This window comes from Anomaloglossus baeobatrachus, chromosome 1 (genome assembly GCF_048569485.1).
Source record: "Anomaloglossus baeobatrachus isolate aAnoBae1 chromosome 1, aAnoBae1.hap1, whole genome shotgun sequence".
Lineage (NCBI taxonomy): Eukaryota > Metazoa > Chordata > Amphibia > Anura > Aromobatidae > Anomaloglossus > Anomaloglossus baeobatrachus.
In genome coordinates, this window is record NC_134353.1 from 819,178,162 (window position 1) to 819,201,100 (window position 22,939).

Consider the following 22,939-nt stretch of genomic DNA (forward strand, 5'->3'; position numbering starts at 1 on the left):
AAGTGAGAGCGCTCAGCTGAGTGCCCGCCCGGTGGTATGCCCGACCGCCTGCAAGTGACAGTGCTCAGCTGAGCACCCGCCTGCATGCCCGGCCACTGGCAAGTGACAGCGCTCAGCTGAGCAACAGGCCGCCGGCAAGTGAGAGCGCTCAGCTGAGCGCCCGCCCGCCGGCATGCCCGGTGCCTGCAAGTGACAGCGCTCAGCTGAGCGCCCGCCCGCCAGCATGCCCGGCCGCCGGCAAGTGACAGCGCTCAGCTGAGCGACCGACCGCCGGCTATTGAGAGCGATCAGCTGATCGTTCACAATAGTCTGCTGCCGGTAAAACTGTAAAGAAAAAAAAAAAAAAGCTTTCCGTTGTTTTGTACGATCCGTTGCATCCGTCACACAACGCAATGCTACGGATCCCGTCCAACGCAAGTGTGACAGTAGCCCAAGTGATGAATCGGTCACCCATTGACCAGAACAGCCTTCACCCATAGAATATAATGGCATCCATTCAACAGAAACCTCAAAAGTTCTTGAAAATGTTTGTTTGCTAATACACTGCTTTTTTCACTGATCAACGTCCCTATATGAGTTTAATGTAATTTTTCTTTTACTGGACTCGGGGATGTAATGGCTGTCTATGTAAACTCTCTTGCAGATGACTGAGGCTTACTGTCCCTTTTCCCATGTACGTGCTAAATGTAAAGCAGTGATCCTATATTCCTGCGGCCAGGCCGAGCATTACAGACGGACATCGGGCAGATTTGCATGAATATTGCATGAGAACGAATGAGTTTGAGATGTCAACCTGGTGGTGAATGCAATAAATACATTTTTCCATGGTGTTATGGGTTCTAATTGCCAGTGTAATATCACAGCATTGCCTTACGTTTACTGCTCATTTCTGGACAATTATTAAAATGTTTCCCCTTTCTATTTCTAGTCTATCAAGATTCCAAAATCGGACTGCCTCAAAGAAATGCACAACTTTAACTTCTATCTATCAAATGTAGGAAAAGATAACCCCCAAGGCAGCTTTGATTGTATCCAGCAAACGATGTCAAGGTAACAAAACCTTTTGGGGTTTTTGCGATGTTCCCAATTTACAGTCTGTGATGTCGGTAAAAATATATTTAGTTCATTTGATTGTTCCTTTGAGTTACAGTAGTATTCTGTGTTTAATTTAGCTTTGTGCTTCTTTGGGGTATGGCTGGGCAGGTTAAAATAAAAAATTAAATCAGATTTTTGTGTTCAATTCAGGCTTTTTGCAATGTTTTTTTTTTTTCCCTTTTTAAAGAACATATGAAAAAAGTAACACAAACTGACCTAATTTTCTGTCCGCTTCCCTTTAAGGGGGCTTAACTCGTGAAGACCACCGCTGCCAGTGGCATAGCTTGAAGCTTGAGACCCCAACTTAACACAAGTCTTTAATATTAATAGTCTTTTTATATGGGCTTCCCTAGTTTCCAGGAGTGCAATTACAGCTTCACGTATGGTGACGCCTCTGACCCCGGCCCAATTATGGGAATGCAGTGGGAAGACCCCACTCAGGATTACCCTCTGAGACAAAGGCGTTTCCTATGAGATCTGGTTTATTTTTTGGCAGAGTCCAGCTGTCCTTGTATTACATGGACAGCGATTAATATTTTGCCTGCCTACTGCTGCTTTCCCTGGCCGTCAGCTGGGGAACAACCACCTGCATATACTGTAATTTGGCCTGAATTAACCTCTTTTATAACTATGTAAAATGCTCCTCACTCCTGTGCGGATTATAGTAAACGCATTTGTACCTTTTTGGAATCATTTGCTGTTTTTTTGCAGCGACAAGAAAACTCACAACTTGAAATAAGACTGTTGCTGTGCTGGGCCGCAGCCTGTGGAGTATGGTGTCCGCCACTTATTACACTAATCATTGAGCCGTCATCGCTGTATTCTTGCATGCCTGTAATGTGAACTAGCTTTACAGCCTTCCATTCCTCACATTAACTGATTTATTTTTTTTTTTTTTTAGCTCTGGTGTATCAAAACTAAATTGTCTGGGATTCATTCAAGATAAAATCACAGTATGTGCCACTAATGACTCCTACCAGCTTACAAGAGACCGCATGACCCAAGCAGAAGAAGAAACTCGAAGCCGTAGTACGAAGGTTATAAAACCTGGCGGCCCGTTTTTAGGTATGTATTGATTGGAGATTTTTGGGCTTGAAGTATAGTTCTAGTGCCTACACAATAAATAACAATGGCCACAATACCAGCCCCTTCACAAATATCCTCAAATACCCTTAGCTTATCCCATGCAGAACAGGCAATATGCATACGATAACTGATGGCTGATGGATCCTTCTACAGTCGGCGATCTCTCCCAACTTTCCCATAGTTGTGAAAGTTCAAGCTGTGTCACTGTGCGCATGCTGCATTTTTTTGATGCGGGTTTTTTTTGTGCAGTTTTGTAAAAAAAAAAAATAACTTATTTCTATCCTTATGCCAGCAAAGTCAATGAGCATTTCTGAAGTGCCGTGCGCTCTTTCCTGCATTTTGGCCACTCTTCCTTACAGTATTGACTTATGAAAAATGCATGTCGAAAAAGCACACCAAAAAACACACCTTTTTTGGGTATTTTTCTGCCAGGAGGTGCAGAAAGTGTCCAGCCAAATACTGTGTGCGCGCACACTCTTAGAGGGAGCGAATGGTGAAAGAGACTGCCATAGAACTCTAGCAGCGACTTATGTCTTGTATAACCAAAATGTCAAGTGTTAAATTAAACTGCCTGCCCCTCATTTTACCAACATATGTCTGTAAACTACAGCCTATCCTGTCAGGTTCAGCCCACTTTAATGTGTATGGGGGCCTTAAGATTTTAAATAACTGGTCTGTGATATTGTAGAGGCGCTTTCAATCTCTGGAGTTGACATCCACCATCTTATTTAAAATATTTAAGTTTCTGTTCTATTTTATACAATAATTACCTTAAGGGTTAAAAACCTAGCCTCTTTGAACATACAGAACAGTTTCATATGCCCAATTGGCCATCTACTAGTGTTTCCTGTAAAGACGGTATAAATAAAATATAGGGTCTGAATGGGAATCTTTCTTTTTTTTTTTTTTCTTCTTTACTGGAAATATGCCCATGACACACAGTAACCTTAAGTGCTCCTGCCGTGCCCTTCTTCCTGCACGAGCACCGCCTGAGTGCCAGCGTCCAAAAGAAAGAAACTATTTAACTTTGACAACCCTAGTTGTGCCACTTGTAAGATGTGCGAGCCGTGCACGTGTAGAGCGGCCATGTGATACTGAACGCCGCTGAACTCAGTGACTTATAGAAGAGTTTGTAATGGGATTTGGCAGCGTCTAGACTTTTTGTACCTTTTTTCTTTTTTAATTTTTTTTTTTCTGATCTTATAGGGAAGAGGGTCCAGATTCGTAAACCAGCAAATAGCATGTTAGATACAGCACCAGAAAGGAAAAGGTCCACACCCATCAATCCAGCAAACACCATTCGGAAGACAAATATCAGCAACAGTATTGCACAGCGGCCGTACCGAGAGAGGGTGATTCATCTGCTGGCACTGAAGCCATATAAAAAACCAGAGATACTTGCTCGTTTACATAAAGACGGTGTTAATCAAAAAGATAAGAACTCTCTCGGTGTTATCCTGCCACAGGTGAGAATTCACACAAGCTTTTGGACATGTGCAGTTTTTTATATATCTTGGTGTTTGTGGATTTTTTTTTTTTTTTTTGTATGACCTCCTTTTCGTCTGTCTTCTGGGCTTTCATGGTTTGTTGTGCAGCTTTCCACACTTTTCAGGTATGTTCATTTGTGATTTTCCACGGATAGCAGACTATCTGTACAGTGGAGAAGCTCAATAAATGTTGATACCTGAAGGGGCTGACCACACCTGAAGTTTCATAACTCTTCCTGGAAGATAAAAAAAAATTAAATTCACCTTACCAAACCCTTAAATTCCTATTAAGTGTGCTGTGGGAATGTTTCCAAATTAAAGATTAGTGTAACTGATTAGAGGCCATCCAGGCTCCCCATTTAAAGATCATGCAGACATCAGTTACTTTAACATAGTGATTTAGCTTTTACCTACAGTGTCATCTTTAGCTAAAAAACATATTGATTGTGACTTTTTATCAAATAGTAAAATAACAACATAAAAGCTCTGTGCAATGATTATTTTAAACAAATGGACCCATTGACTTGCATTACTCATTTATTCAGTTTTGTCATATTAAAATCTGGTAGGTCTGTGTTTTAGTGAGGAACGCTTGGTCAGTAAAAATACACCAGCATGTGAGCAACCACTTTGATTTTAAGGCTATGTGCGCACAGTGCGTTTTTCGGGTGCGGTTTTGGCCTCAAAACTGCAGGACTTTGCTTCCCCAGCAAAGTCTGAGTTTTCATTTTTGTTGTCCACACACCTGTTTTTTTTACCTGCGTTTTTGAGTAAAAAAAAAAAAATGGACATGTCAGTTCTTTCCTGCGTTTTTCTGCGTTTCCCCCCATGCAATGCATTGGAAAAACGCAGAGATCAAAAACGCACCAAATCGCGGCAAAAACGCATGCGTTTTTTGATGCGTTTTTTCGACGCAGGTGCGTTTTTGTACGTTTTTAGCGGCCAAAAACGCAGTGTCAAAAAGACGCAGTGTGCGAACCTAGCCTAATAGGTACCAGTTCTAACCATGAAATACATGGACAGAACTTGTACATAGAGTACTTAAAGGGAACCGGTCACCACTTTTGTCCCCTCTCTAAGCTGCTGCGGCCACCACCAGTAGGCTCTTATACTGTATTCTAGAGTATTATATATATGAGCCCAGGCCACTCTATGCAACGTGAAAAACACCTTTATAATATTCACCTAGGCTGCGGTCTGGCGCCTCCTCCATCTTCTGCGATCTACGTTCTCCTGCCCAGCGCCGTGCATGACGTGTCCGGCGTCATTCAGAAGGCTCCATTGTGCTCTCACGCAGGCGCACTTTGATCCGCCCGGCTGAGGGCAGAGCAAAGTACTTTAATGCACAGATGTGAGACAAGGTCAAAGATCGCTCGCAGGAGAGGGCAAAGATCACAGAAGATGGAGGCGTCAGTCCAGAGAGCAGCGACACCCATCAGACCGATCCGCCCCCTAGGTGAGTATTGTGTTTTTTACATTCTACACAGCAGCCTGGGCTCTTATATACAGCATGTTAGAATACTGAATAAGAGCACACTGGTGGTGGCCGCAGCTTATAGGGGACAAATCTGGTGACCGGTTTCCATTGAGGTGTATTTGCACAATTATCAGTAATAAGAGTTCCTATAGAAGCGCGTTTCCTGATCATGATAAACAGGCTGCTGATTGCCTGACACTTGTGCAAAACGCTTTGTCAGGAGAAATGATCTTCAAAGAAGCACTCAAGAAATGTTCTATTTGCTAAACCTGTCTAAATGTGCTGTGTAATGCAAGTGCGATAATATCCTCACCGATCAGTCTTGCCTGATGTAAAGCACTGCTGCAGTCTTACATGAGAGGTTTGCCCTCACTGGGTCACACTGGGGATTCTGAGACAATATAAGTGTCTGGCTCATCATTCTGACACTTCATATACTTGCATTGTAAAGGTGACTTAGACTCGCACACTCCCCATTGTGATCCAGCAAGTTGGAATTTCAGTCACTGGAGAGAGAATGTAGCGGTGCTAGAAACTGGATACATTTCTTTCCGTGTGCTTCATTAAGATTCCTTAAAAATCATCGTTCACACAAACCCCTTGCTCTATATAAACAGGATGTGTACTGCACAGAACCAGGACTCTGCACACAGCTATTACTAATTGTAATGTGGCAATTTCTTACAAGTCATTTAGTAATCTTTCTATTCTTGCTATGAAAGCAATTCTCAATGCTCTGCCTTACTGGGGAGTCTGATTGGCTGATGTGTATAACTGCAGGCCTATTGGAGGGTAGATCTGCAGGGGGAGGGTGAAATCCTCAGCCTGAACCAATGATGACAGGGGGCGTGGCTCAGACTCTGACACTGTAGCTAAGGGGTACTTCTCACATAGTGAGATCGCTGCGGAGTCCCGGTTTTTGTGATGCACCAGTGACCTCATTAGCGATCTCACTGTGTGTGACACTGAGCAGCGATCTGGCCCCTACTGTGAAATCGCTGCTCGTTACACACAGTGCTGGTTAATTTTTTTGGACGTTGCTCTCCCGCTGTGAAGCACACATTGCTGTGTTTGACAGCGAGAGAGCAACGATCTGAATGTGCAGGGAGCCGGCGTCTGGCAGCCTGCGGTAAGCTGTAACCAAGGTAAATATCGGGTAACCAAGCGAAGCCCTTTGCTTGGTTACCCGATATTTACCTTGGTTACTAGCGTCCGCCGGTCTCAGGCTGCCAGTGCCGGCTCCCTGCACTCATAGCCGGAGTACACATTGGGTAAATAAGCAAAGCAGTTTGCTTATTAACCTGATGTGTACTCTGGCTAGGAGTGCAGGGAGCCAGCGCTAAGCAGTGTGCGCTGGTAACCAAGGTAAATATCGGGTAACCAAGGGAAGTGCTTTGCTTGGTTACCCAATATTTACCTTAGTTACCAAGCGCAGCATTTCTGCTGGCTGGGGGCTGGTCACTGGTCGCTGGTGAGATCTGCCTGATTGACAGCTCACCAGCGACCATGTTGCGACGCACCAGCGATCCTGACCAGGTCAGCTCGCTGGTGGGATCGCTGGAGCGTCGCTAAAGAGTGACAGTACCCTAAAGTCACTTATCACAGCAGATTCCTGATAAAGCTCAGCTAAAAATCAGTAAGAATCAGTAAGAAAATCTACAGTAGGTAATCATCCCTTGTACCAACCTACATTGAGCTGACTGGACAGTCCCTGTAACTCATGCCTGTCACTGTCCTTGCTCTGCCCACTATCATGGCTTCCATTTATAGCATCTCCATCACTGCTGCTACTGATGGATTGTCTAACAAATTAAATTAGGGTCTACAATGTGGCAGCATTTGTGCTGAGCTCTGTTCACACTTGCACTGCAAGGTATTGCTATTTTTGTCTTCTATTTCGGCATATTAATATATTGCTTTGCTGAGGTCATATTTGTGATGTATGGAAGGTTCTCTCCATACGGGTTAAATATGCAAGCCCTTCCACAGGGAAAGTGAGGTCTTTGTTCCATTACATTTCAGATGTCAGCAGGCACAGGGCTTCTGCTTCTGTAGAGTGCTAGCTCATCATACGCCACTGGCATACTGTGCTCTATTTTTAGCTGCGGAGGCTGCCGGTTTGTTACAGAATGCATGCACACCCTTATTGGGCAGTGCTACACCTTGGGTGCTGCACTGGCTGGATGTTTGGGAAAGTCTGCCGAGCCCTACATCGTTCCCTGTATGAATTTCATTTTTCAGACCTTTGCATTTTAATACAAACTTGCAAACATTTTGAAAGCTTCACATTTTTCTCTTTTGGATTTGACATGCAAACCCCAGAGCTTTTTGTGCTTTCTTGTAGTCTCGGTAGTGGGTTAAATGGCACAAACTGAGTCTTTGTCCTCTGCAACATCTGAAACAGTGCAACCCTGTACTCTTCCCTGCCAGTGAGCCAAACACCCGCAGTACTAAGAAACAGGGCCGTCTTATGTGGCTTTCAGTGCCCAGAAGAGCAAACATCTGTAACCCTATGGTTTCTAAATCCAGTACTAAATTCTGGGATATTTTGCAGAAGGTTGCGTGGCCTCCAAAAGGGACCTCCAAGATCCGCTAATTACTTCACCTATTTATAATTGCTGCAAGAACACCTTTGGCAGTATTGTGCACCCTGCAAGGACACGACTTTCAAGGCTGAAGTCACACGTGCCATTAAACCACAAGATCATTGCTGATCCTTAAGCCCTCGTCACATTTAGCGACTTACCAGCGATCCCGAAAACGATGCGACCTGATAAGGATCGCTGGTAAGTCGCTGGTGAGATGTCACACAGTCAAACCTTACCAACTACTCAGTAACGATACAGGTCGCAGTAGCAACCTATATAACGATCATTGGGACCCTGTCACACACAGCGATGTGTCCTTCCCAGCAGGACATCGCCTTTGAAGAAAATGGTCCAGGACATTCAGCAACGACCGACCTCACAGCAGGGGCCAGGTTGTTGCTGGATGTCGCACACAGGGACATCGCTAGCAAGATTGCTGTTGCGTCACCAAAATCGTGACTCAGCAGCAATGTCGCTTAGTGAGACGTGACCTTTAGGCTATGTGCGCACGTGTGCGTATTGCATGCAGTTACGCTGCATTCTGCACCGCAGCGTAACTGCATGCGTCCTGCATCCCCAGCACAATCTATGAAGATTGTGCATGAGACGTGCGCACGTGGCGTATTAGAATGCAGCGATTCAGCTGCTGCCCCCCAAAGCGTGCCTTCTAAGTGACATGTCACTACTTTCGTGCGCTTTGCATGCTGTCTATAGGGAGAGGCAGCATGCAGAGCGCACAAATTCTGCAGGCACCAGGCGCTTCAGAACAGAGCTTTTCAGCTGCGCTCTGAAGCGGACCTTTTGTGTGCGGTGCAGAGTGCATAGCCTTAGACATTTTATATTCAGGAAGTCCAAATCTACCCCCACAAACTGCTTTTCAGTTTATATTTGGCTAGTCCTGCAGTGGGGGTGTACGGCATCCAGCTATGCATGACCACAAACACTATAGTTATGGGGCCTTCACATGTCCAACGCCCTGTACATCAGCTCCGCGTTACTGGAGTGCAGTATGATTTTATGGTGGGACGTTTTAGGTTTTTACAAAATGATTATTTCAGGAAATATGCAGAATTTCTTTACCATTTAATTTTTATTTCATCCACAATTGTCCTGATTACCTCCAGAAATGGGGAATTTGCCTGAAAAATTGCCGTATCTAGACAAAACATTTCAATTACATTTCATCCAAAAGAAATAAACTTTATTTTCTTTGTATTTTGTTGTAAATGATTCTAAATATTGGTTGTATTGAGGATTAATAGTCGCTCAGCAGAGCTATACTGTTACACCGGGGGCTTTGGTTTATTTAGCACGGCCTTTTAAAGGACCTGGCCCAGCTGAAGACTATAGAAGGCTGTGTTGTGGAGTAATCCAATCTGTGCTCGGGACTTTCATGCCCTGTTGTGGAGCTCTCCGGGTCTTGTGGAGTAGTAGTAAATGATGGACTAAGTATAGTATGATGTGTATTAATAGATCCACATGAACACATTTGGGGAAGAGCTGCATCTCCTGATTTATAGTTGCAGGGTGCCAATAAGTCAGTAATGTGTGATGCCCTAAGTGCAAGGTATATTGGCTGGGATTGTATCCTTGCAGCTTGGATAAAAATATATTGTTCTGACCTTTTCTAGGTTATATAATTTGCTCTCTGTGAATTCTGATTAGGAAAAAAAATTGCTTCAGTAGAGAAAATGCGTCTTAATCCAAAAATCTAACTCCAACAAATATCTATTGTTGGTTTGTTCCTTGCTAGTCCAGTTTGTCACCCAAAATATGCATGCTAAAAGAACTACAAATGCTTTTCAGCTAATGTGAACCCTTTTTTTTTTTTTCTCCTCCTTAGGTTGCCACTTTGAACTCCAAGGACAATTCATATACACTTAAAGACTTTGTTTACAAGGAAATACAGCGAGATTGGCCTGGATACTCGGAGTTTGACAAACAGTTATTAGACAAAGTCCTTTCCAGGTATGAGCCTGCTGTGACCGCCTGACACTTGTGCATTTATTTGCATTCCCATCCGGCTCATAAATCTGCATTCTTGATCTTTACTACATCTTGTAGCGTTAAAAGGGTTATCTATTTCGTACATTGATGACCTTTCCTACTAGCCATCATGTTAGATTGGTGAGAGCTTAAGGGTGCTTTACACGCTGCGACATCGCTAGCGATCTCATTAGCGATGTGACACGCGAGATCGCAGATGCAATCTGCTGAGATCGCACGTAGGTCGATTTTGAAGCGCCGGTCACATGTGCGATCACGGCAGATCGCATCTGCGATCTGGCGTGTCGCATCGCTAACGAGATCGCTAGGGATGTCGCAGCGTGTAAAGCACCCTTTAAACTTGGTGACTAGTGGGCACCACTGCTTCTGCCCCCCATCATAGACCATACCATACTTACAGTAGCACATGTTTGGTATTGAAGCTTTTTAGCCCTTCGAATCCGGTCTAGCCATAGGTTAATGCCCATTGTGCTAAAGCAGTTATTGCTTGTTGTATGTTATCTATCCAAAGAATAGGTACAGAAGAGCAATCTTCATTATGTTGGCACTTTTGTATGCCCCAGAGCACATGCTTTGAGGATTTACCGCTGGTGCTCTATCGACTTGTACATTATTCAGCCATGTTGATATGTTGGTTCCTGGATTGTTGCCATGTGTCAGTAATCTCCTGTGCTTTCATTTTTCTTAACAGAAAACTTAATCGGTCTCAGAACGCTACCAGCTCCAGTCAATCAGACTCTCCGCCTTTAAGTGCTGCATCTACGTCTCCTGCCCAGGTATTTTATATATGGCCATGGATCTGTCTAATTACTTTGTGTATAAATGGTTGTGACCAGGCCTGATGCTGTGCCATGTCTGCACCGTGCCGGAGAGTGATTACAGAGAATAGTGAGCGATGACTCAAATCGCTCTCTGCACCCCCTTTATAATAGAAAACAAATGGCTCCAGGGAGGCTACAATTTTTATCCCTGCAGTCATGCTGTCAGTAATTCAAAGCTATTTATTTGCAGAGTAACTTCATCTGCAGGTAAATAGTGTTTTGTACAAGTCCTTTTAATAAGTGAATTCCTTAAAATAATGACTATAATTACTGCATCCAAGCAATCTATAGACAATGGCAAAACACTACAGCTATTACTTCTGTAGCTCTGCTAGCTTCTGTCCAGACATCACTTTGTACTATTTAGCAGTATAACATGTCTTGCCTGTGACTTGGGCTACTTTCACATTGCGTTTTTCCCTACCACAGGCCAACGGAGTCTGCTCCATTATAGTCAATGGCCCTGTCAGCGCATGCATCCAAAAAACGTTTTGCAGGAGGGGAGGTGAGGTTCAGACAGATGCCCCGACGGGACCACTATACGTAGGGAAACACGCAATGTGAAAGGGCCTTATTATGTAGTGCACTTTCAGAATTACAGCATTTATTCTACTACTCAGCTTTTATAGTAAATAAGTTGTGGCTCTATAGACAATATGAGGACTTAGTCCTCTGCGTGTTAGGCCGGTTTCACACATCCGGCTTTTCGCCGGTTTACAGATTCCGTCGCACGCCAGTACAATGGCAGCGCTGTAACTTCCGAGTCACATGCTCTAGTCACATGACAGCATGTGACTGGAGCTTGTTGCGCTGCTACTGTACTGCATACACTGTAATGGCGTACGCCGGAATCGTCAAACCGGCGAAAAGCCGGATGTGTGAAACGGCCTTTTCTTTGAAGACCTAACGATCAGTAGTTGACTATTATGCCATGTTAATTTGTAAAAATGCGTGAATTTTTAATTCTTTCTAGAAACGTCTTCTGGATACTGAATTCATTGATCCATTAATGAATAAGAAACCAAGGATATCTCATCTTACAAATAGGGTGCAGCCAACTTTAAATGGACATTTAGGTTTAACCAATGACAAACCAGCACCGCCGCCGCCACCTCCGCCCGCTGCTGCCACCCCGGCACTTCCTCCACTTCCGCCTGCACGCCTTCCAGCTTCAAATCCACAGAATATAAACTCTAACTCCAACTCTCCCAGTACCCCTGAGGGTAGGGGGACACAGGATCTGCCCATGGACAGTTTCAGTCAAAACAGCAGCACCTACGAGGACCAGCAAGATAAATATACCTCTAGGACTACTCTGGATAATTCTATATCAATGCCAATTAAGTTGGGAAAACCAGATCCCACGGACGATAAAAATGGCACCTTGCACAAAAAAACAAAAAGATCCAAAAAACACAAGGAAAAGGACCGGAAAAAACTGGATACTGAACCCATGGAAGAAAAGCCAGTTCACACGAAAAAAGATGAAATAGTGAAGATGGAAATTAGCCCCAAGCCAGAAGAAAAGAAAGGTGCCGAGTATTGTAATTTTACTAAGTTATACGCTTGAGATTGAGAAACTATTTGTTTGCAGCATTGAGTGGTGACATTGGTAATAACTTGGTGGAGAGATGACTGGGCACTAGACTTGGGCAAAAGGTCTTACGTTTGTAGTCTCCTACTGCCCTAGTGCAGAGCCCGTGAACGTACCGGCTGCCATTCCCAGCATCTCATGTGTTTAATAGACCCTGTGCAATATCGTGATTTTTATGCACGCATGAAGTTTCTGCACAATGGGATTATGAAGAGTGCGTGCTGGTGATGCTGGCAGATAAGCTTGCAGGGCTTTGGTCCCGTGGCCATGTGTTAGACATGGCCGGTTCACCAACCATTTTGCTAAACTCTATAGGACATCTCCTTTTATTACATTTTTTTCTAATTTCCTATTAAAGGGAACGCAGATTAATAGTGTTTGCAACCTGCCTGGTGCTGGATTATTAAACCCTGCTGCTGGGAGGAAATAAGCTTTTCATCCTCCCTGCTGCGCTCAGGTTTCAGTCATGGAGGCGGCGCTGTAGCGTGTTGTCACTGCTCTGTGTATAGTCTGTAACAGTGACTCTTTCCTCTAATGCTGATCGTCAGTCAGTGTGTGGGGGGCGCAGATACAACCACCATTCTCCATACACAGACTGGGGACTGCGCCGCCCCGAAGACTGGATTCTGAACACTGCCAGGATAAAGGTCTTTTGCTCCCAGCAACAGGGTTCAATGTGCAGGCGGCGGGCAGGCTTCAAACACTGCAGGTTAACCCCATGTCTGCAGGTTGGGTTTTTACACCTGACAGGTTCCCTTTAACAATTTTCAAGCATCTGACTGATCATTACTGTTGTCAAACATTGTTACTGCCTGATCTGTGCAAAGTGTCATCCTATATAGATATATTCCATTGACGAGGAAAATGGTAGTGCCCAGTTGTCGGTCTATTCATACACCTGTCAGCGGGATAACACAAGAACGGCCAATCTGGAATGTTCTAGCAATGGGGATATAGATGTATAGGTTATTCCTCTCCGGCCTCCTCTGCTGTCCGGATTCACTGAGATTGATTACTTGGAATATAACATAGTTGTTACTCCTAATATTATTGTGAACAATCTGATGTTCCACAGCACATATATTTTTTTTTCTTTACTGCTAGAGATAGTTGTAGGCATTGGGTTTCCCCAGCCCAGTGAGGAACCTATAACGTCTATCTTTCTGAAACCGAGAGCTAAAGAGCTGAGTAATGTCGTCCTGCGGAGTCATGCAGGCCGAGCCTTATCTGTGTCCTTAAAGGGCGTTGTTTCTGGAAGTTTACATTCTGCAGTGTAATGGTTTTTCCTGTAGACAATGTGCGTTTTTTTTTTTTACCCTACACTGTGTTGGTAGAAGTGGCTCGTATTATGTACATTCATGAATTACATATCCTGCTAGCATATGTTAAATGTCAAATTTAATGTTAAAATTAAGTGGTCACGTCAACAGATTTCTCCAGAAAAATGCACAATCTAGTCAGGATTCAATCCTAGTTGTATGCATAAATATAATTCACTTTAATCTTCTGATCTACAACGGAAAGTATGGGGGCAGTCCGAAAGGACACAAAAATATAATCCAATGTAATGTAATAACTCTTATTCTTATGTTATGCGCGTACATTGTACATGCATTTATTAAATATCTTTATTTTTCATTTTCAGATGATAAAGAAACCTGCACAGCCTCAGACCCTCCATCTACAACACCGCAGCCAGATTATATGATGTAAGTAGCCTTAAACCGCCCCACTCTTCTAGAAAGTCATGGAAGAGCCTGGAAAATGTGAACATTTGCGCATTGTTGCCAAATTTTGAGTGTTTTACCAACATGTTCTTCTACTTTTAACTTGTGTTATGCAAGGTATAGTGTCTGCAAAATTCAAAAAAGAAATTGGTGAAAATTGATGTAATTAAGCACCTTTCATCCATGTGAATTGTCCAAGTGCAGTCTAATACTTTTATCTAATCGGACAGCACTCTGACCATTAGTTTCACCGGTCCATCCACGAATGAGATCTGTGAAACAGAGCATGTCCTATTCTGTTCTGATGGCGATCAGAATAAGGATATCCTCTGGGTCTCTGCTGTCAGATTAAAAAAATGCGTGCAGCACATTGGGGTTTCTTTGACAACCCGTGTGAATATCAAAGTTGACTTTTATTGGCGGAGGACCAGGAAACCATCTTTGCCACCTATGAGGTTTTGGCACAGTGGTCAGAAGGGAGAAGGTATGGCTGTTCTCTGCTTCTATCTCCCTTTACTGGTTCACAAATTTTTATCACCCCAAATTTTTAAGCTTAATTTAACAAAACATTCTGACGAAGCTTTAGAGACCTCGAGCATATAGGAAGTGATGTCGTTCTGAAAAATATCTGCCGTCTATTCACTAGCAATTCATTGTAACGGTCAATTTTTTTCTTTGCAGAAAATACACCGTTGTGGTGTCCAAAGAGCAGAGGCAAAATTACAAAGAAGACTTCAATTCTGAATACGATGAATATCGCAGCCTGCATGCCCGAGTAGAAAAAATCACTAGAAAATTTATGCAGCTGGATGCACAGAGGAAGCGCCTCTCCCCCGGCTCTAAAGAATATCGGGTATGTTCAGACTGGGGCCATTCCGGTGTCTTTTATTTTGTATTAAAGTGAATTGTTTTAATGGCAACTGCTCAGTAGCAAACAAGAAAAATCCTTCAATTTTCATGGCACCTTCTTTCGTGATGAGATCATATAAGCTATGTAGTTGCGTAGCAGAAAAAAACAAGTGAAGGGGTGACCGGCTGTGGGTGAAGATCTCCCCTCTTCACATCACGTGCCCATGTCTGTGGAGGAGAGGAGACCCCCTCAGGTAGCTTTTGGGGGAAATGATACAAAGACACTGCTAGTGGCCAGGGCTACAGAAAGGCTGCAACATTTTGCACATTTATACTGGATTTATAGCATGTATTTTTTTTACTTCACCATGCGTTCCAGAGGGACCTTTCATATTTAGTGTTAATTTTATGGTCTTTTACAAGAGGGTGTGGCTTCAAGGGTCCATTATTGACACATCCCCACAGATGCGTGTGAGCCTCGCCCACTTGTAAGGAAAGGGGCTCCGGGGAGTGTTGGGAATAAAAGTGCAAACACTGACCACTTTTCCCCTGGTAACAGGTCCTCTAAGATTGGTTAATCTCAACTAATTTGATCATTACTGAGCAAGTCCTCGCCCAGACGTGTAGTTGGAAAGTTATTTATATAGTGTCCTCACTGGTCCGCCTGCACCTCTCCATCCCTCAAAAAATAGCAATTTTGAACACATACTCGGGATATGGTGTATATGCCGGACAGCGCGTTCTAATTCACACCTAGATCTTCTGTCTTGAGTGGTGTATTTTGTTTTTTAAATCTGATTATCTTATCAAACTTTATTTCTTTTTGCAGACTGTACATGAAGAGGTTCTTAAAGAGTACAAAAAGTTCAAAGAGGTAAGGATTTCATGCACCATATAAAATACTTTAATCCTACAGAAGCTTTTTTTTTTTTTTTTTATCTATGGGGTTATATGGGACTTAACAATGGGTGACCTATCTGATGTATCGGTCTGACACCTAGTGCCCCCATCACTCCACTGAAATCTTGGGTGGTAAGCATTGTATATGGCAGGACTCAGCAGGCATATACATTGCTTACTGGCCGCTGCTGAGTACTGTGGTTTATTGCCCATTTATCAATACCATTTTGATGTCCTATCCGACAGGTAAATCAAATTGTTAAACCCTGGAAAATCCCTGTAAATGATTAGCCTATAGTGCGTGGCTGTGAAGAAAATTACAACATGTATAGCACATGGCCTGTTATGTGTTTACTACCTTGTCTTGACAAACATTTTAACCAGCCCACGTGTAGAAAGGCCAAAGTGTCTGCTCATCAAGGCGTAAAAAAATAGCATTGTTGATCTTCAATAAGTTAAATACCAAACTACTACGATGCAATGAACCCCAGTGCCCTGATCTGGGCGCTGCTCTGGTACTGGTTCTCTGCTGCACTTCCAGTGCCTCTAGAGCCCAGCTGACTACGCATTTCATTGGAAAGCCGGCCCACTCCTGTTTGCACATTGGACAAATGAGGGTGGTTTAGATACTGAAATTATCAATTATCTGGTCCTGTCCTCAACCAGTATATTGTGATTGGGCACACGACTAAGGCAAGTAGCCCAATCACAATACACTGGTCGAGGACAGAACAACTGCAGTGTGAGATGCACTGGACTAGACCGTTGGCCACTAGATCCGAGCACCAGACCGATAGAATATTAGGAAGTTATTTAGCTTTGGTTGATTTGGTTGTGCTTCCACTAAACCTAATAATTTAGATGAGTCCTTTCATCCTTTTTGTAGTCACTAAGAGCCTTAATACACATTTCGAAATCAAGAGATCACAGTATAAAGATGGGGTCCTCCTGACACATGACTGGGTTGATAACAGGGGCAAGTAAAATATTAAAGGGAACCTGTCAGGTGTAATATGCACCTAGAACCACAAGCATTTCTGGGTGCATATGGCTAATCCCTGCCATAAAGCGATCCTTAGAAAAGGATTTTTAAAGATCTTTTATAATGTTAATGAGGTCAGCAACTAGTCAGCCACAAGGGTATTACTTCCCTTGACTGGTCGCCCCACTTAGCACACCCACAGCGGCGTGGTTATATGCTAACATGCTAATGAATGCGCAGCATTGGAGGCATGGTCGATATCGCCACTTTATGCTGCCACCGCGCCAGACGCTGGATTTTGGCTGTGTGCATGATCAGAACCCGGAATTTCGGTCATGCACACTATGAAGCTGGGTGTACGCGTCTTGGCTTCAAACTGGTTGCGCATGACCGGAAGTCCGGGGACGTTTTGATCATGCACCCTGAACCGAAAATCAACGGTGGCAGCAGAGGTGAGATCGACCATGCCTCTGATGCTGCGCATTCATTAGCATGTTGGCATACACACAGGGGAGAGTCAACATGCTAAGGGGGCCAACTAGCCAAGGGAACTAATGCTCCTGCGACTAGTCCCTGGCCTCATTGGAATATAATTAAGGATCTTTAGAAATACTTTTTTAAAGATCTCTATGTATGCTACTAGATACAGGCACAGTTAGGCAGGGATTAGCAATATGCACCCAGAGCTGCTCGTGGTTCTGGTTGCATATTGCACCTGACAGGTTCCTTTTAATGCCCGATTTTAAAGACTAGATGTTGCCAGACTAGTCTACAAATGGTCTCGCCTTTCCCCATTGCCAACATAAAAATGCTCAGCTGACCTCTATAGAGATAACGCCGAGCCTGCATTCAGCCGACAGCTAACCCCTGAATGTGACTTTCCCATTTTGCACCTGGGGAAACGTTAATTTGAAGCTAAAACCTATTCTCTTCTTTTTACAGGCAAGACCGAACTATTATGAAGAAAAATATAGATGTGAATACCTGCACAGCAAGCTTGCCCACATCAAAAGACTAATAGGAGAATTTGACCAACGACGGGCAGAGTCCTGGCACTAAAGCTCTGCCTAGACAAGATGTGAATACTTAACGTTATTTATTTAAAATTCCACATGTGTTACGCTAGGATAAAGCAAAGAAACTTTTTTTCAGAAGTTTCAGTATTAGCAAGACTGAGTATTTTATTTTTATTTTTTTTTTTTTCTCCTTCCCTCCTCCTGGTGCCCAACTTACCTTTTTATCCCGCTTATTTAAAAGCTGCTTTCTCCTGCCTCATCCTTTTTGGACTGTCATTTATCTGTGGGAATCTGTATAGGCACTGGCACCACCCCAGTGACTATACTCGATGAACTGCGCATTCTAAGTTTTTATGTAGCATAATGTGCTTTTTGGATAAATGTCTGTCTTCTGACCTTTCTTAAATGCAAACTCTTTGACTTTAATGGTTGAAGGTTAAAAAAAAATTGCACAAAAAATGTATTTAAAAAAGAAAAAAACACAAAAAAACAAAAGCAAAATACAAATATTAAGAGTTAAGAGACAGAATAGTTATATGAAAAAAAAAAAGAAATACATCTGTCCTTAACCTAAACTTTGAAATCATAGCCCCCACTTCAGTGGATGCCTTAAGGTGTTTGCCTGTTTCTATGTAGTGTAGTTAAGTATTAGCTACACCGCTTCCCCTCTTATTAAAGCAACGGGAAGCACACTGTGGCCTATCAGCGTCTAGGAGTGTGCTTGTACGTGTGCAAGGATTGCATGGGTGTGAGCATGCATGATGAAATCACAAAGCTGCTATGTAATAGGCCAAACGCTCAGGTTTTAAACAACTGACGAGTGTTATTGTATGGGGATTTTCCTATGACTTTGCTACTTGTATTGTGGAAAACGTTCGCATTTCCATTTTCAAGAATTTGTCAGCATTATCGAAATCAAGGAGTGAAGGGAGGGTAAATGAGGGAGGTGGTATTAAACCAAGCGGGGCCCCTTCTGTAGAGAGGGGGAGGTTTACTTCTTGTCAAACCTTTTTGGGTGACACATTAAGAAATGTAACCATGTAGGTAACTTATTTATATACGGATATAAAGTATTTTTGAGAAAAAAAGATTATGCAAAGAAGCTATTTACCTACATGTATATTTAAAGATTTCTTTTTCCTCCTGCGAACCAGGAGCTTAACTAAAGTACAGATATATTTAACTATAAGATATACTGTGATCATCAGACAGCACAAAGTTGCATTTCATGCAATGTATCAGTTTACTTTACTTAAAACTATATAATTTTTTTTTTTCCATGTGGGAACACTTTATTTCGATTTTCTTTGCATTCTGGGTAAACCAAAATCCAATTTTTTTTTTCTTCCCCTCTCATAAGTGCTGCCAATGAAAAAGGGACGCATAATGTTTACGGATGTGATTATTGGAATATTTGCCAAAAAAACAACTTGTCAGAATCTGTAATAAACATTGCCTCCGGCATCAAATGTGCTTGCTCTTGTCTCTGTAAACCAGAAGGTTTGTGCAGTTAAGGAATCCCGCATTAAGGCTCATGTGATGGTTACTTGTCACGTGTCTTGCGTGCCAGCAGTGTGGTTCGGGCGGCACACAAGACGGCATTGTGCAGCTCTCAAGGTCAGAAACACGTTTATGGGAGGGAGGGGGGTTAATAACATTTCTTGCATTTCTAATCCAGAAGTAAAAGCTTTTAAAAATCCTGTCTACATTTCAGAGTTTATATTTATGCCGCATTTTAAGAAAGGGGTGAGTGTCCCCTTTATAAGCCATTATTCAGTTGTGGGAGAAGGATGGAACAGTTTGCAAAATCCTGTGACAAAAAATAATTCTTACACCTATCACTTCATGACTTATGATTTAGAGAATAACCCTTTACCTCCTATCCATGTGATCACATATTCTGTTCTCTCTGGGGCCCCTGTCGTTCCAGAGATAAGGGCTCTGCAGTCCGGTCTTCAGTGGTGGTAAGATGCACATACTTGATCTCCGCTCCATTCCTTGTAAAAGGTACTGCCAGAAATGTAGTCACGCAGCCTTCTCTGGCAATCCCATTGATAATGAAAAATGAATAAGATTGAGGGTTGAGCATGCACATCTCTGACCCACATGCTCGACCCTCTACTGCCGAGCCCATATCTATAAATAAACTTGCTGATCAAACCACTGGGACCCTCTTGTGATCTGCAGGATATCCCATGGATAGGGAGGGGATAGCATGTGATTTTGGGAACAACCCTTTAAGCTGTCCATGCACACAGGATAGCAGTTTAGTGTCTTCAGCCAACAGCTCTCAGACCTCCCCATAAATGGGTGAGGGCGTTGCACTTCTTTCTGCACTTTATCTCCCTTCGTAAGAAGATCAGTCATGTTGAAATTCAGCATGTCCGTTCCAAGTTTTGCGCCTTGAGAGCTGGTTGGGAAGCAGTGTGTGTGTTTTATATACAAATGTACAAATACAATGACTGTCGTCATCACTCAACATCTAAAAGCACATTTTGGACATAACCTTATCTACCTTAAGTGCAAGGTGTTTTCTGCTAAGTCACATTCTACAAATTAAAGCCATCTAAATTCTTTATGGGAAAGTACCAAGTCCCTCCATGAATGTCCTGTAGATGTTGAGTTGGCTGTATGCACAGCTTTTATATCAGCCCAATCCCACAATTTTTTTTTTTTTTTTTTTGGCTCAGACTTTCTGGTTTACAAGGCAATGTATCAATCCTTAAACACATTTCCGAATTAAAACCTTCAATTAGTATACATATATTTGCATTAAAGCGAATCCCTACATTGACCTTAAATTATAGCTGCCTTCAATATGACAAGTACTTTTGTGGGTGGGAACAATATTACATGAAGCATAGTCTGAATGCTTAAAATAGTTGTAAGGGAATGGATTCTGCGTTCCTGTGATTACATATTGGTCTAATCCACAAACTGGGGGAGGTCGTGTATGAAAACGCTGAGGGAGCTATTGTCTAGAGCAATCTGGTGGCTTCCATTTCTGAATGTTTTCTGCAGTCTGCCGTCCCATACTTGCATTAGATTTAATGCTTTAGGCCTCTCCGTCTTCTGTCTGCAATGTGCAAACTTTACTTCTAACTTTTGCCTGATGTAGAACCTGTAGACATATTGCAACTAGCAGCTGAATGGAGTCATTCTGGTCTAACTTGTCTTCATTTGAAGACTATACCAAATACGATGAGTACAGCTGGCAAAATCTTAAGTTGTTTTGCCCTAGGACTTTTCCTTAAAACAGCCGACATTAGTCACTTTCAATGTTTCCCAATCCTAGGAAAATATAATCTTAACGTCCGGCTGGTGGTTTTGTGATGTGTACAAGTTCATGAAGAAAAAATATCAAAAACCTTGAAATTGCAGCACCATTAACTAGTATGCCCCAAACTGCTATGTCAGACGGGCAATGCGGTGGAGAACAAGTCTTCTACATCAGGCAACATGTCACATAAGAGCTACTGTCAGTCTTAAACCAAGAAAACTTTTGCTGCTTTTTTCTACAGTAATATACTTTATCTCACATTCCTGTTTTGAACAAACAATCCTCTTAAGACCTTTCAGTATTGATATCTTAAGTGACTTATAACAAAATTGGAAGATTTCATGTCTGTCTAGGGTTGTCTTAGGGTCTTCAGGTAGATCAAGGTCTGTCATGCATGGGTTAATTCAGTTATGTTGTGTGAGGCCCGACCAGATTGACTTTTTGTGGTTCAGTTTAATGTATACTTGCAACTCATTGCCACTGGAAAATGTGAAGTTATGAATTGGGAAAATATTCTTCTCTGCAGTCTCAATCGTTCTAGTTGAACTGTTTACTGTTAGATCTCACTTGTTTCTATGTACTACCTTGCCATAGAGGGTACTTGCCTTTTTGTGTTTTGTAAATCATTGTCACTTTCATTTTACGTTTTTGTTTTTCTTTATTGTATGAGGGGAATGTGTAATTCTGGAAGGATACAAATCCGATTGTTCCCTTTTGTTCAGTTTGAATGTGAAGAGCCTTCAAACATGCAACTGATTTGATAGTATTGTCTTGCATTTGACTATTTGCCCCGTGTAGCAACAATGTGGAATGAACACAATTGCCTCTATAGAAAGGTAATTGTTTGAGAGACCTTCCATGCCTCCCAACAGGAATGACATGCCATTCACGGGCAAAAATGTATCACATGTATGTCAAGCTTCGCATTCCGTTCCAAGAGCTGCCTTGCCAAAGCAGAGGTTCAACCAGGTGATTGCATTCACAGGAATCAATTCTCTACACCCCTGCCCCATTTAAACACAGCCTGAGAAGAGTTTTGAGAACTAATTCCATTGTATGAAGGATTCCTTAGGCTCTTTTGTTGGACACCTAATATTTTCCCAAATGTACATCCTTATGCTTGTCTCTGAAGAGCTACTCTAAGTGACACTATGCGTTAAACAATACATTAGAGTAACTGAAGTTTACCATGGCTGTTGACCCTGCACAAAAAATAACTTTTTGAAATGTTCCAGACAATGCTGTATTAAAATCTCAATGGTAAAATGGATTTGGGGAATTTTTAGCTAATTTTTGAGCCAATGTTACCCCATTGTGTTGAAAGAAAATCAGTTGTTTAATAAAATGTTAACTTTGAGCATCATAAAACTGAGTGAGTGTCTTTTTTTCAGTGAGAGCAAAAACAAGAGGTCTTCTTTACTTCACCTATCTTTTCATCATGGTCCTCGTCATGGGGTGGAATAGGTCAAGCAGCAAGTGATCAGTCGGCTTCCAACAAGCTTTAAAAACTGACAAAATGGGCAACAAATAGCTGAGCAACTCTTACAAGGTCTATATTGTGATAGCTGAAAAACTAGGTCAAAACATTTACAAAATGATACGTCTAGAAGCTGTTCAACAATTCCATGGTTAGTACCTTCCAAAAATGATTAAAGGAAGAAAATGGTGACCTCAAAGGGTCTATGCATGAGGGGAGAAAGTGAATGGTGATAGTTAATGGTGGTTATGATACATGCATCTTATGTTTCTAAGTGTTCCCTTGTAAACCTGTCCAGGGCCTAATGAGTGGCTGGGTGCATATGCATTGCTTCCACTGGGGAAGATATGATGGGATTCACCACACACCACCGCTGACCATACCTGCTTTGCCCCAAGCTTACATCTGTGTGACATGGAGTCAACTAACATACACTTGCAAATGGATATTCCAGCCCAAGCTGACTGGACTACATTACACAGTTTGGGTTTTTTTTTTTTTTGTTTTTTTTTGGGGGGGGTCCATTTTTAGGTTTTGTATCAAAAACTGCTCT

At 42.5% G+C, this 22,939-nt stretch overlaps 1 protein-coding gene across 1 annotated transcript in view; it reads left to right on the forward strand.

Annotated features, from left to right (window-relative positions):
* ELL2 (elongation factor for RNA polymerase II 2) overlaps positions 1-22,266 on the forward strand; it is a 60,980-nt gene extending 38,714 nt beyond the window's left edge. Inside the window, exons 3-12 of the mRNA XM_075325080.1 lie at positions 929-1,050; positions 1,997-2,160; positions 3,388-3,647; positions 9,577-9,701; positions 10,432-10,516; positions 11,535-12,093; positions 13,801-13,864; positions 14,564-14,735; positions 15,561-15,605; positions 17,556-22,266. Coding sequence (XP_075181195.1) covers positions 929-1,050; positions 1,997-2,160; positions 3,388-3,647; positions 9,577-9,701; positions 10,432-10,516; positions 11,535-12,093; positions 13,801-13,864; positions 14,564-14,735; positions 15,561-15,605; positions 17,556-17,672 — 1,713 coding nt within the window. The 3' untranslated portion in view covers positions 17,673-22,266. The remainder of the gene's footprint in view (positions 1-928; positions 1,051-1,996; positions 2,161-3,387; positions 3,648-9,576; positions 9,702-10,431; positions 10,517-11,534; positions 12,094-13,800; positions 13,865-14,563; positions 14,736-15,560; positions 15,606-17,555) is intronic.
* The last annotated feature ends 673 nt before the right edge of the window (positions 22,267-22,939 follow it).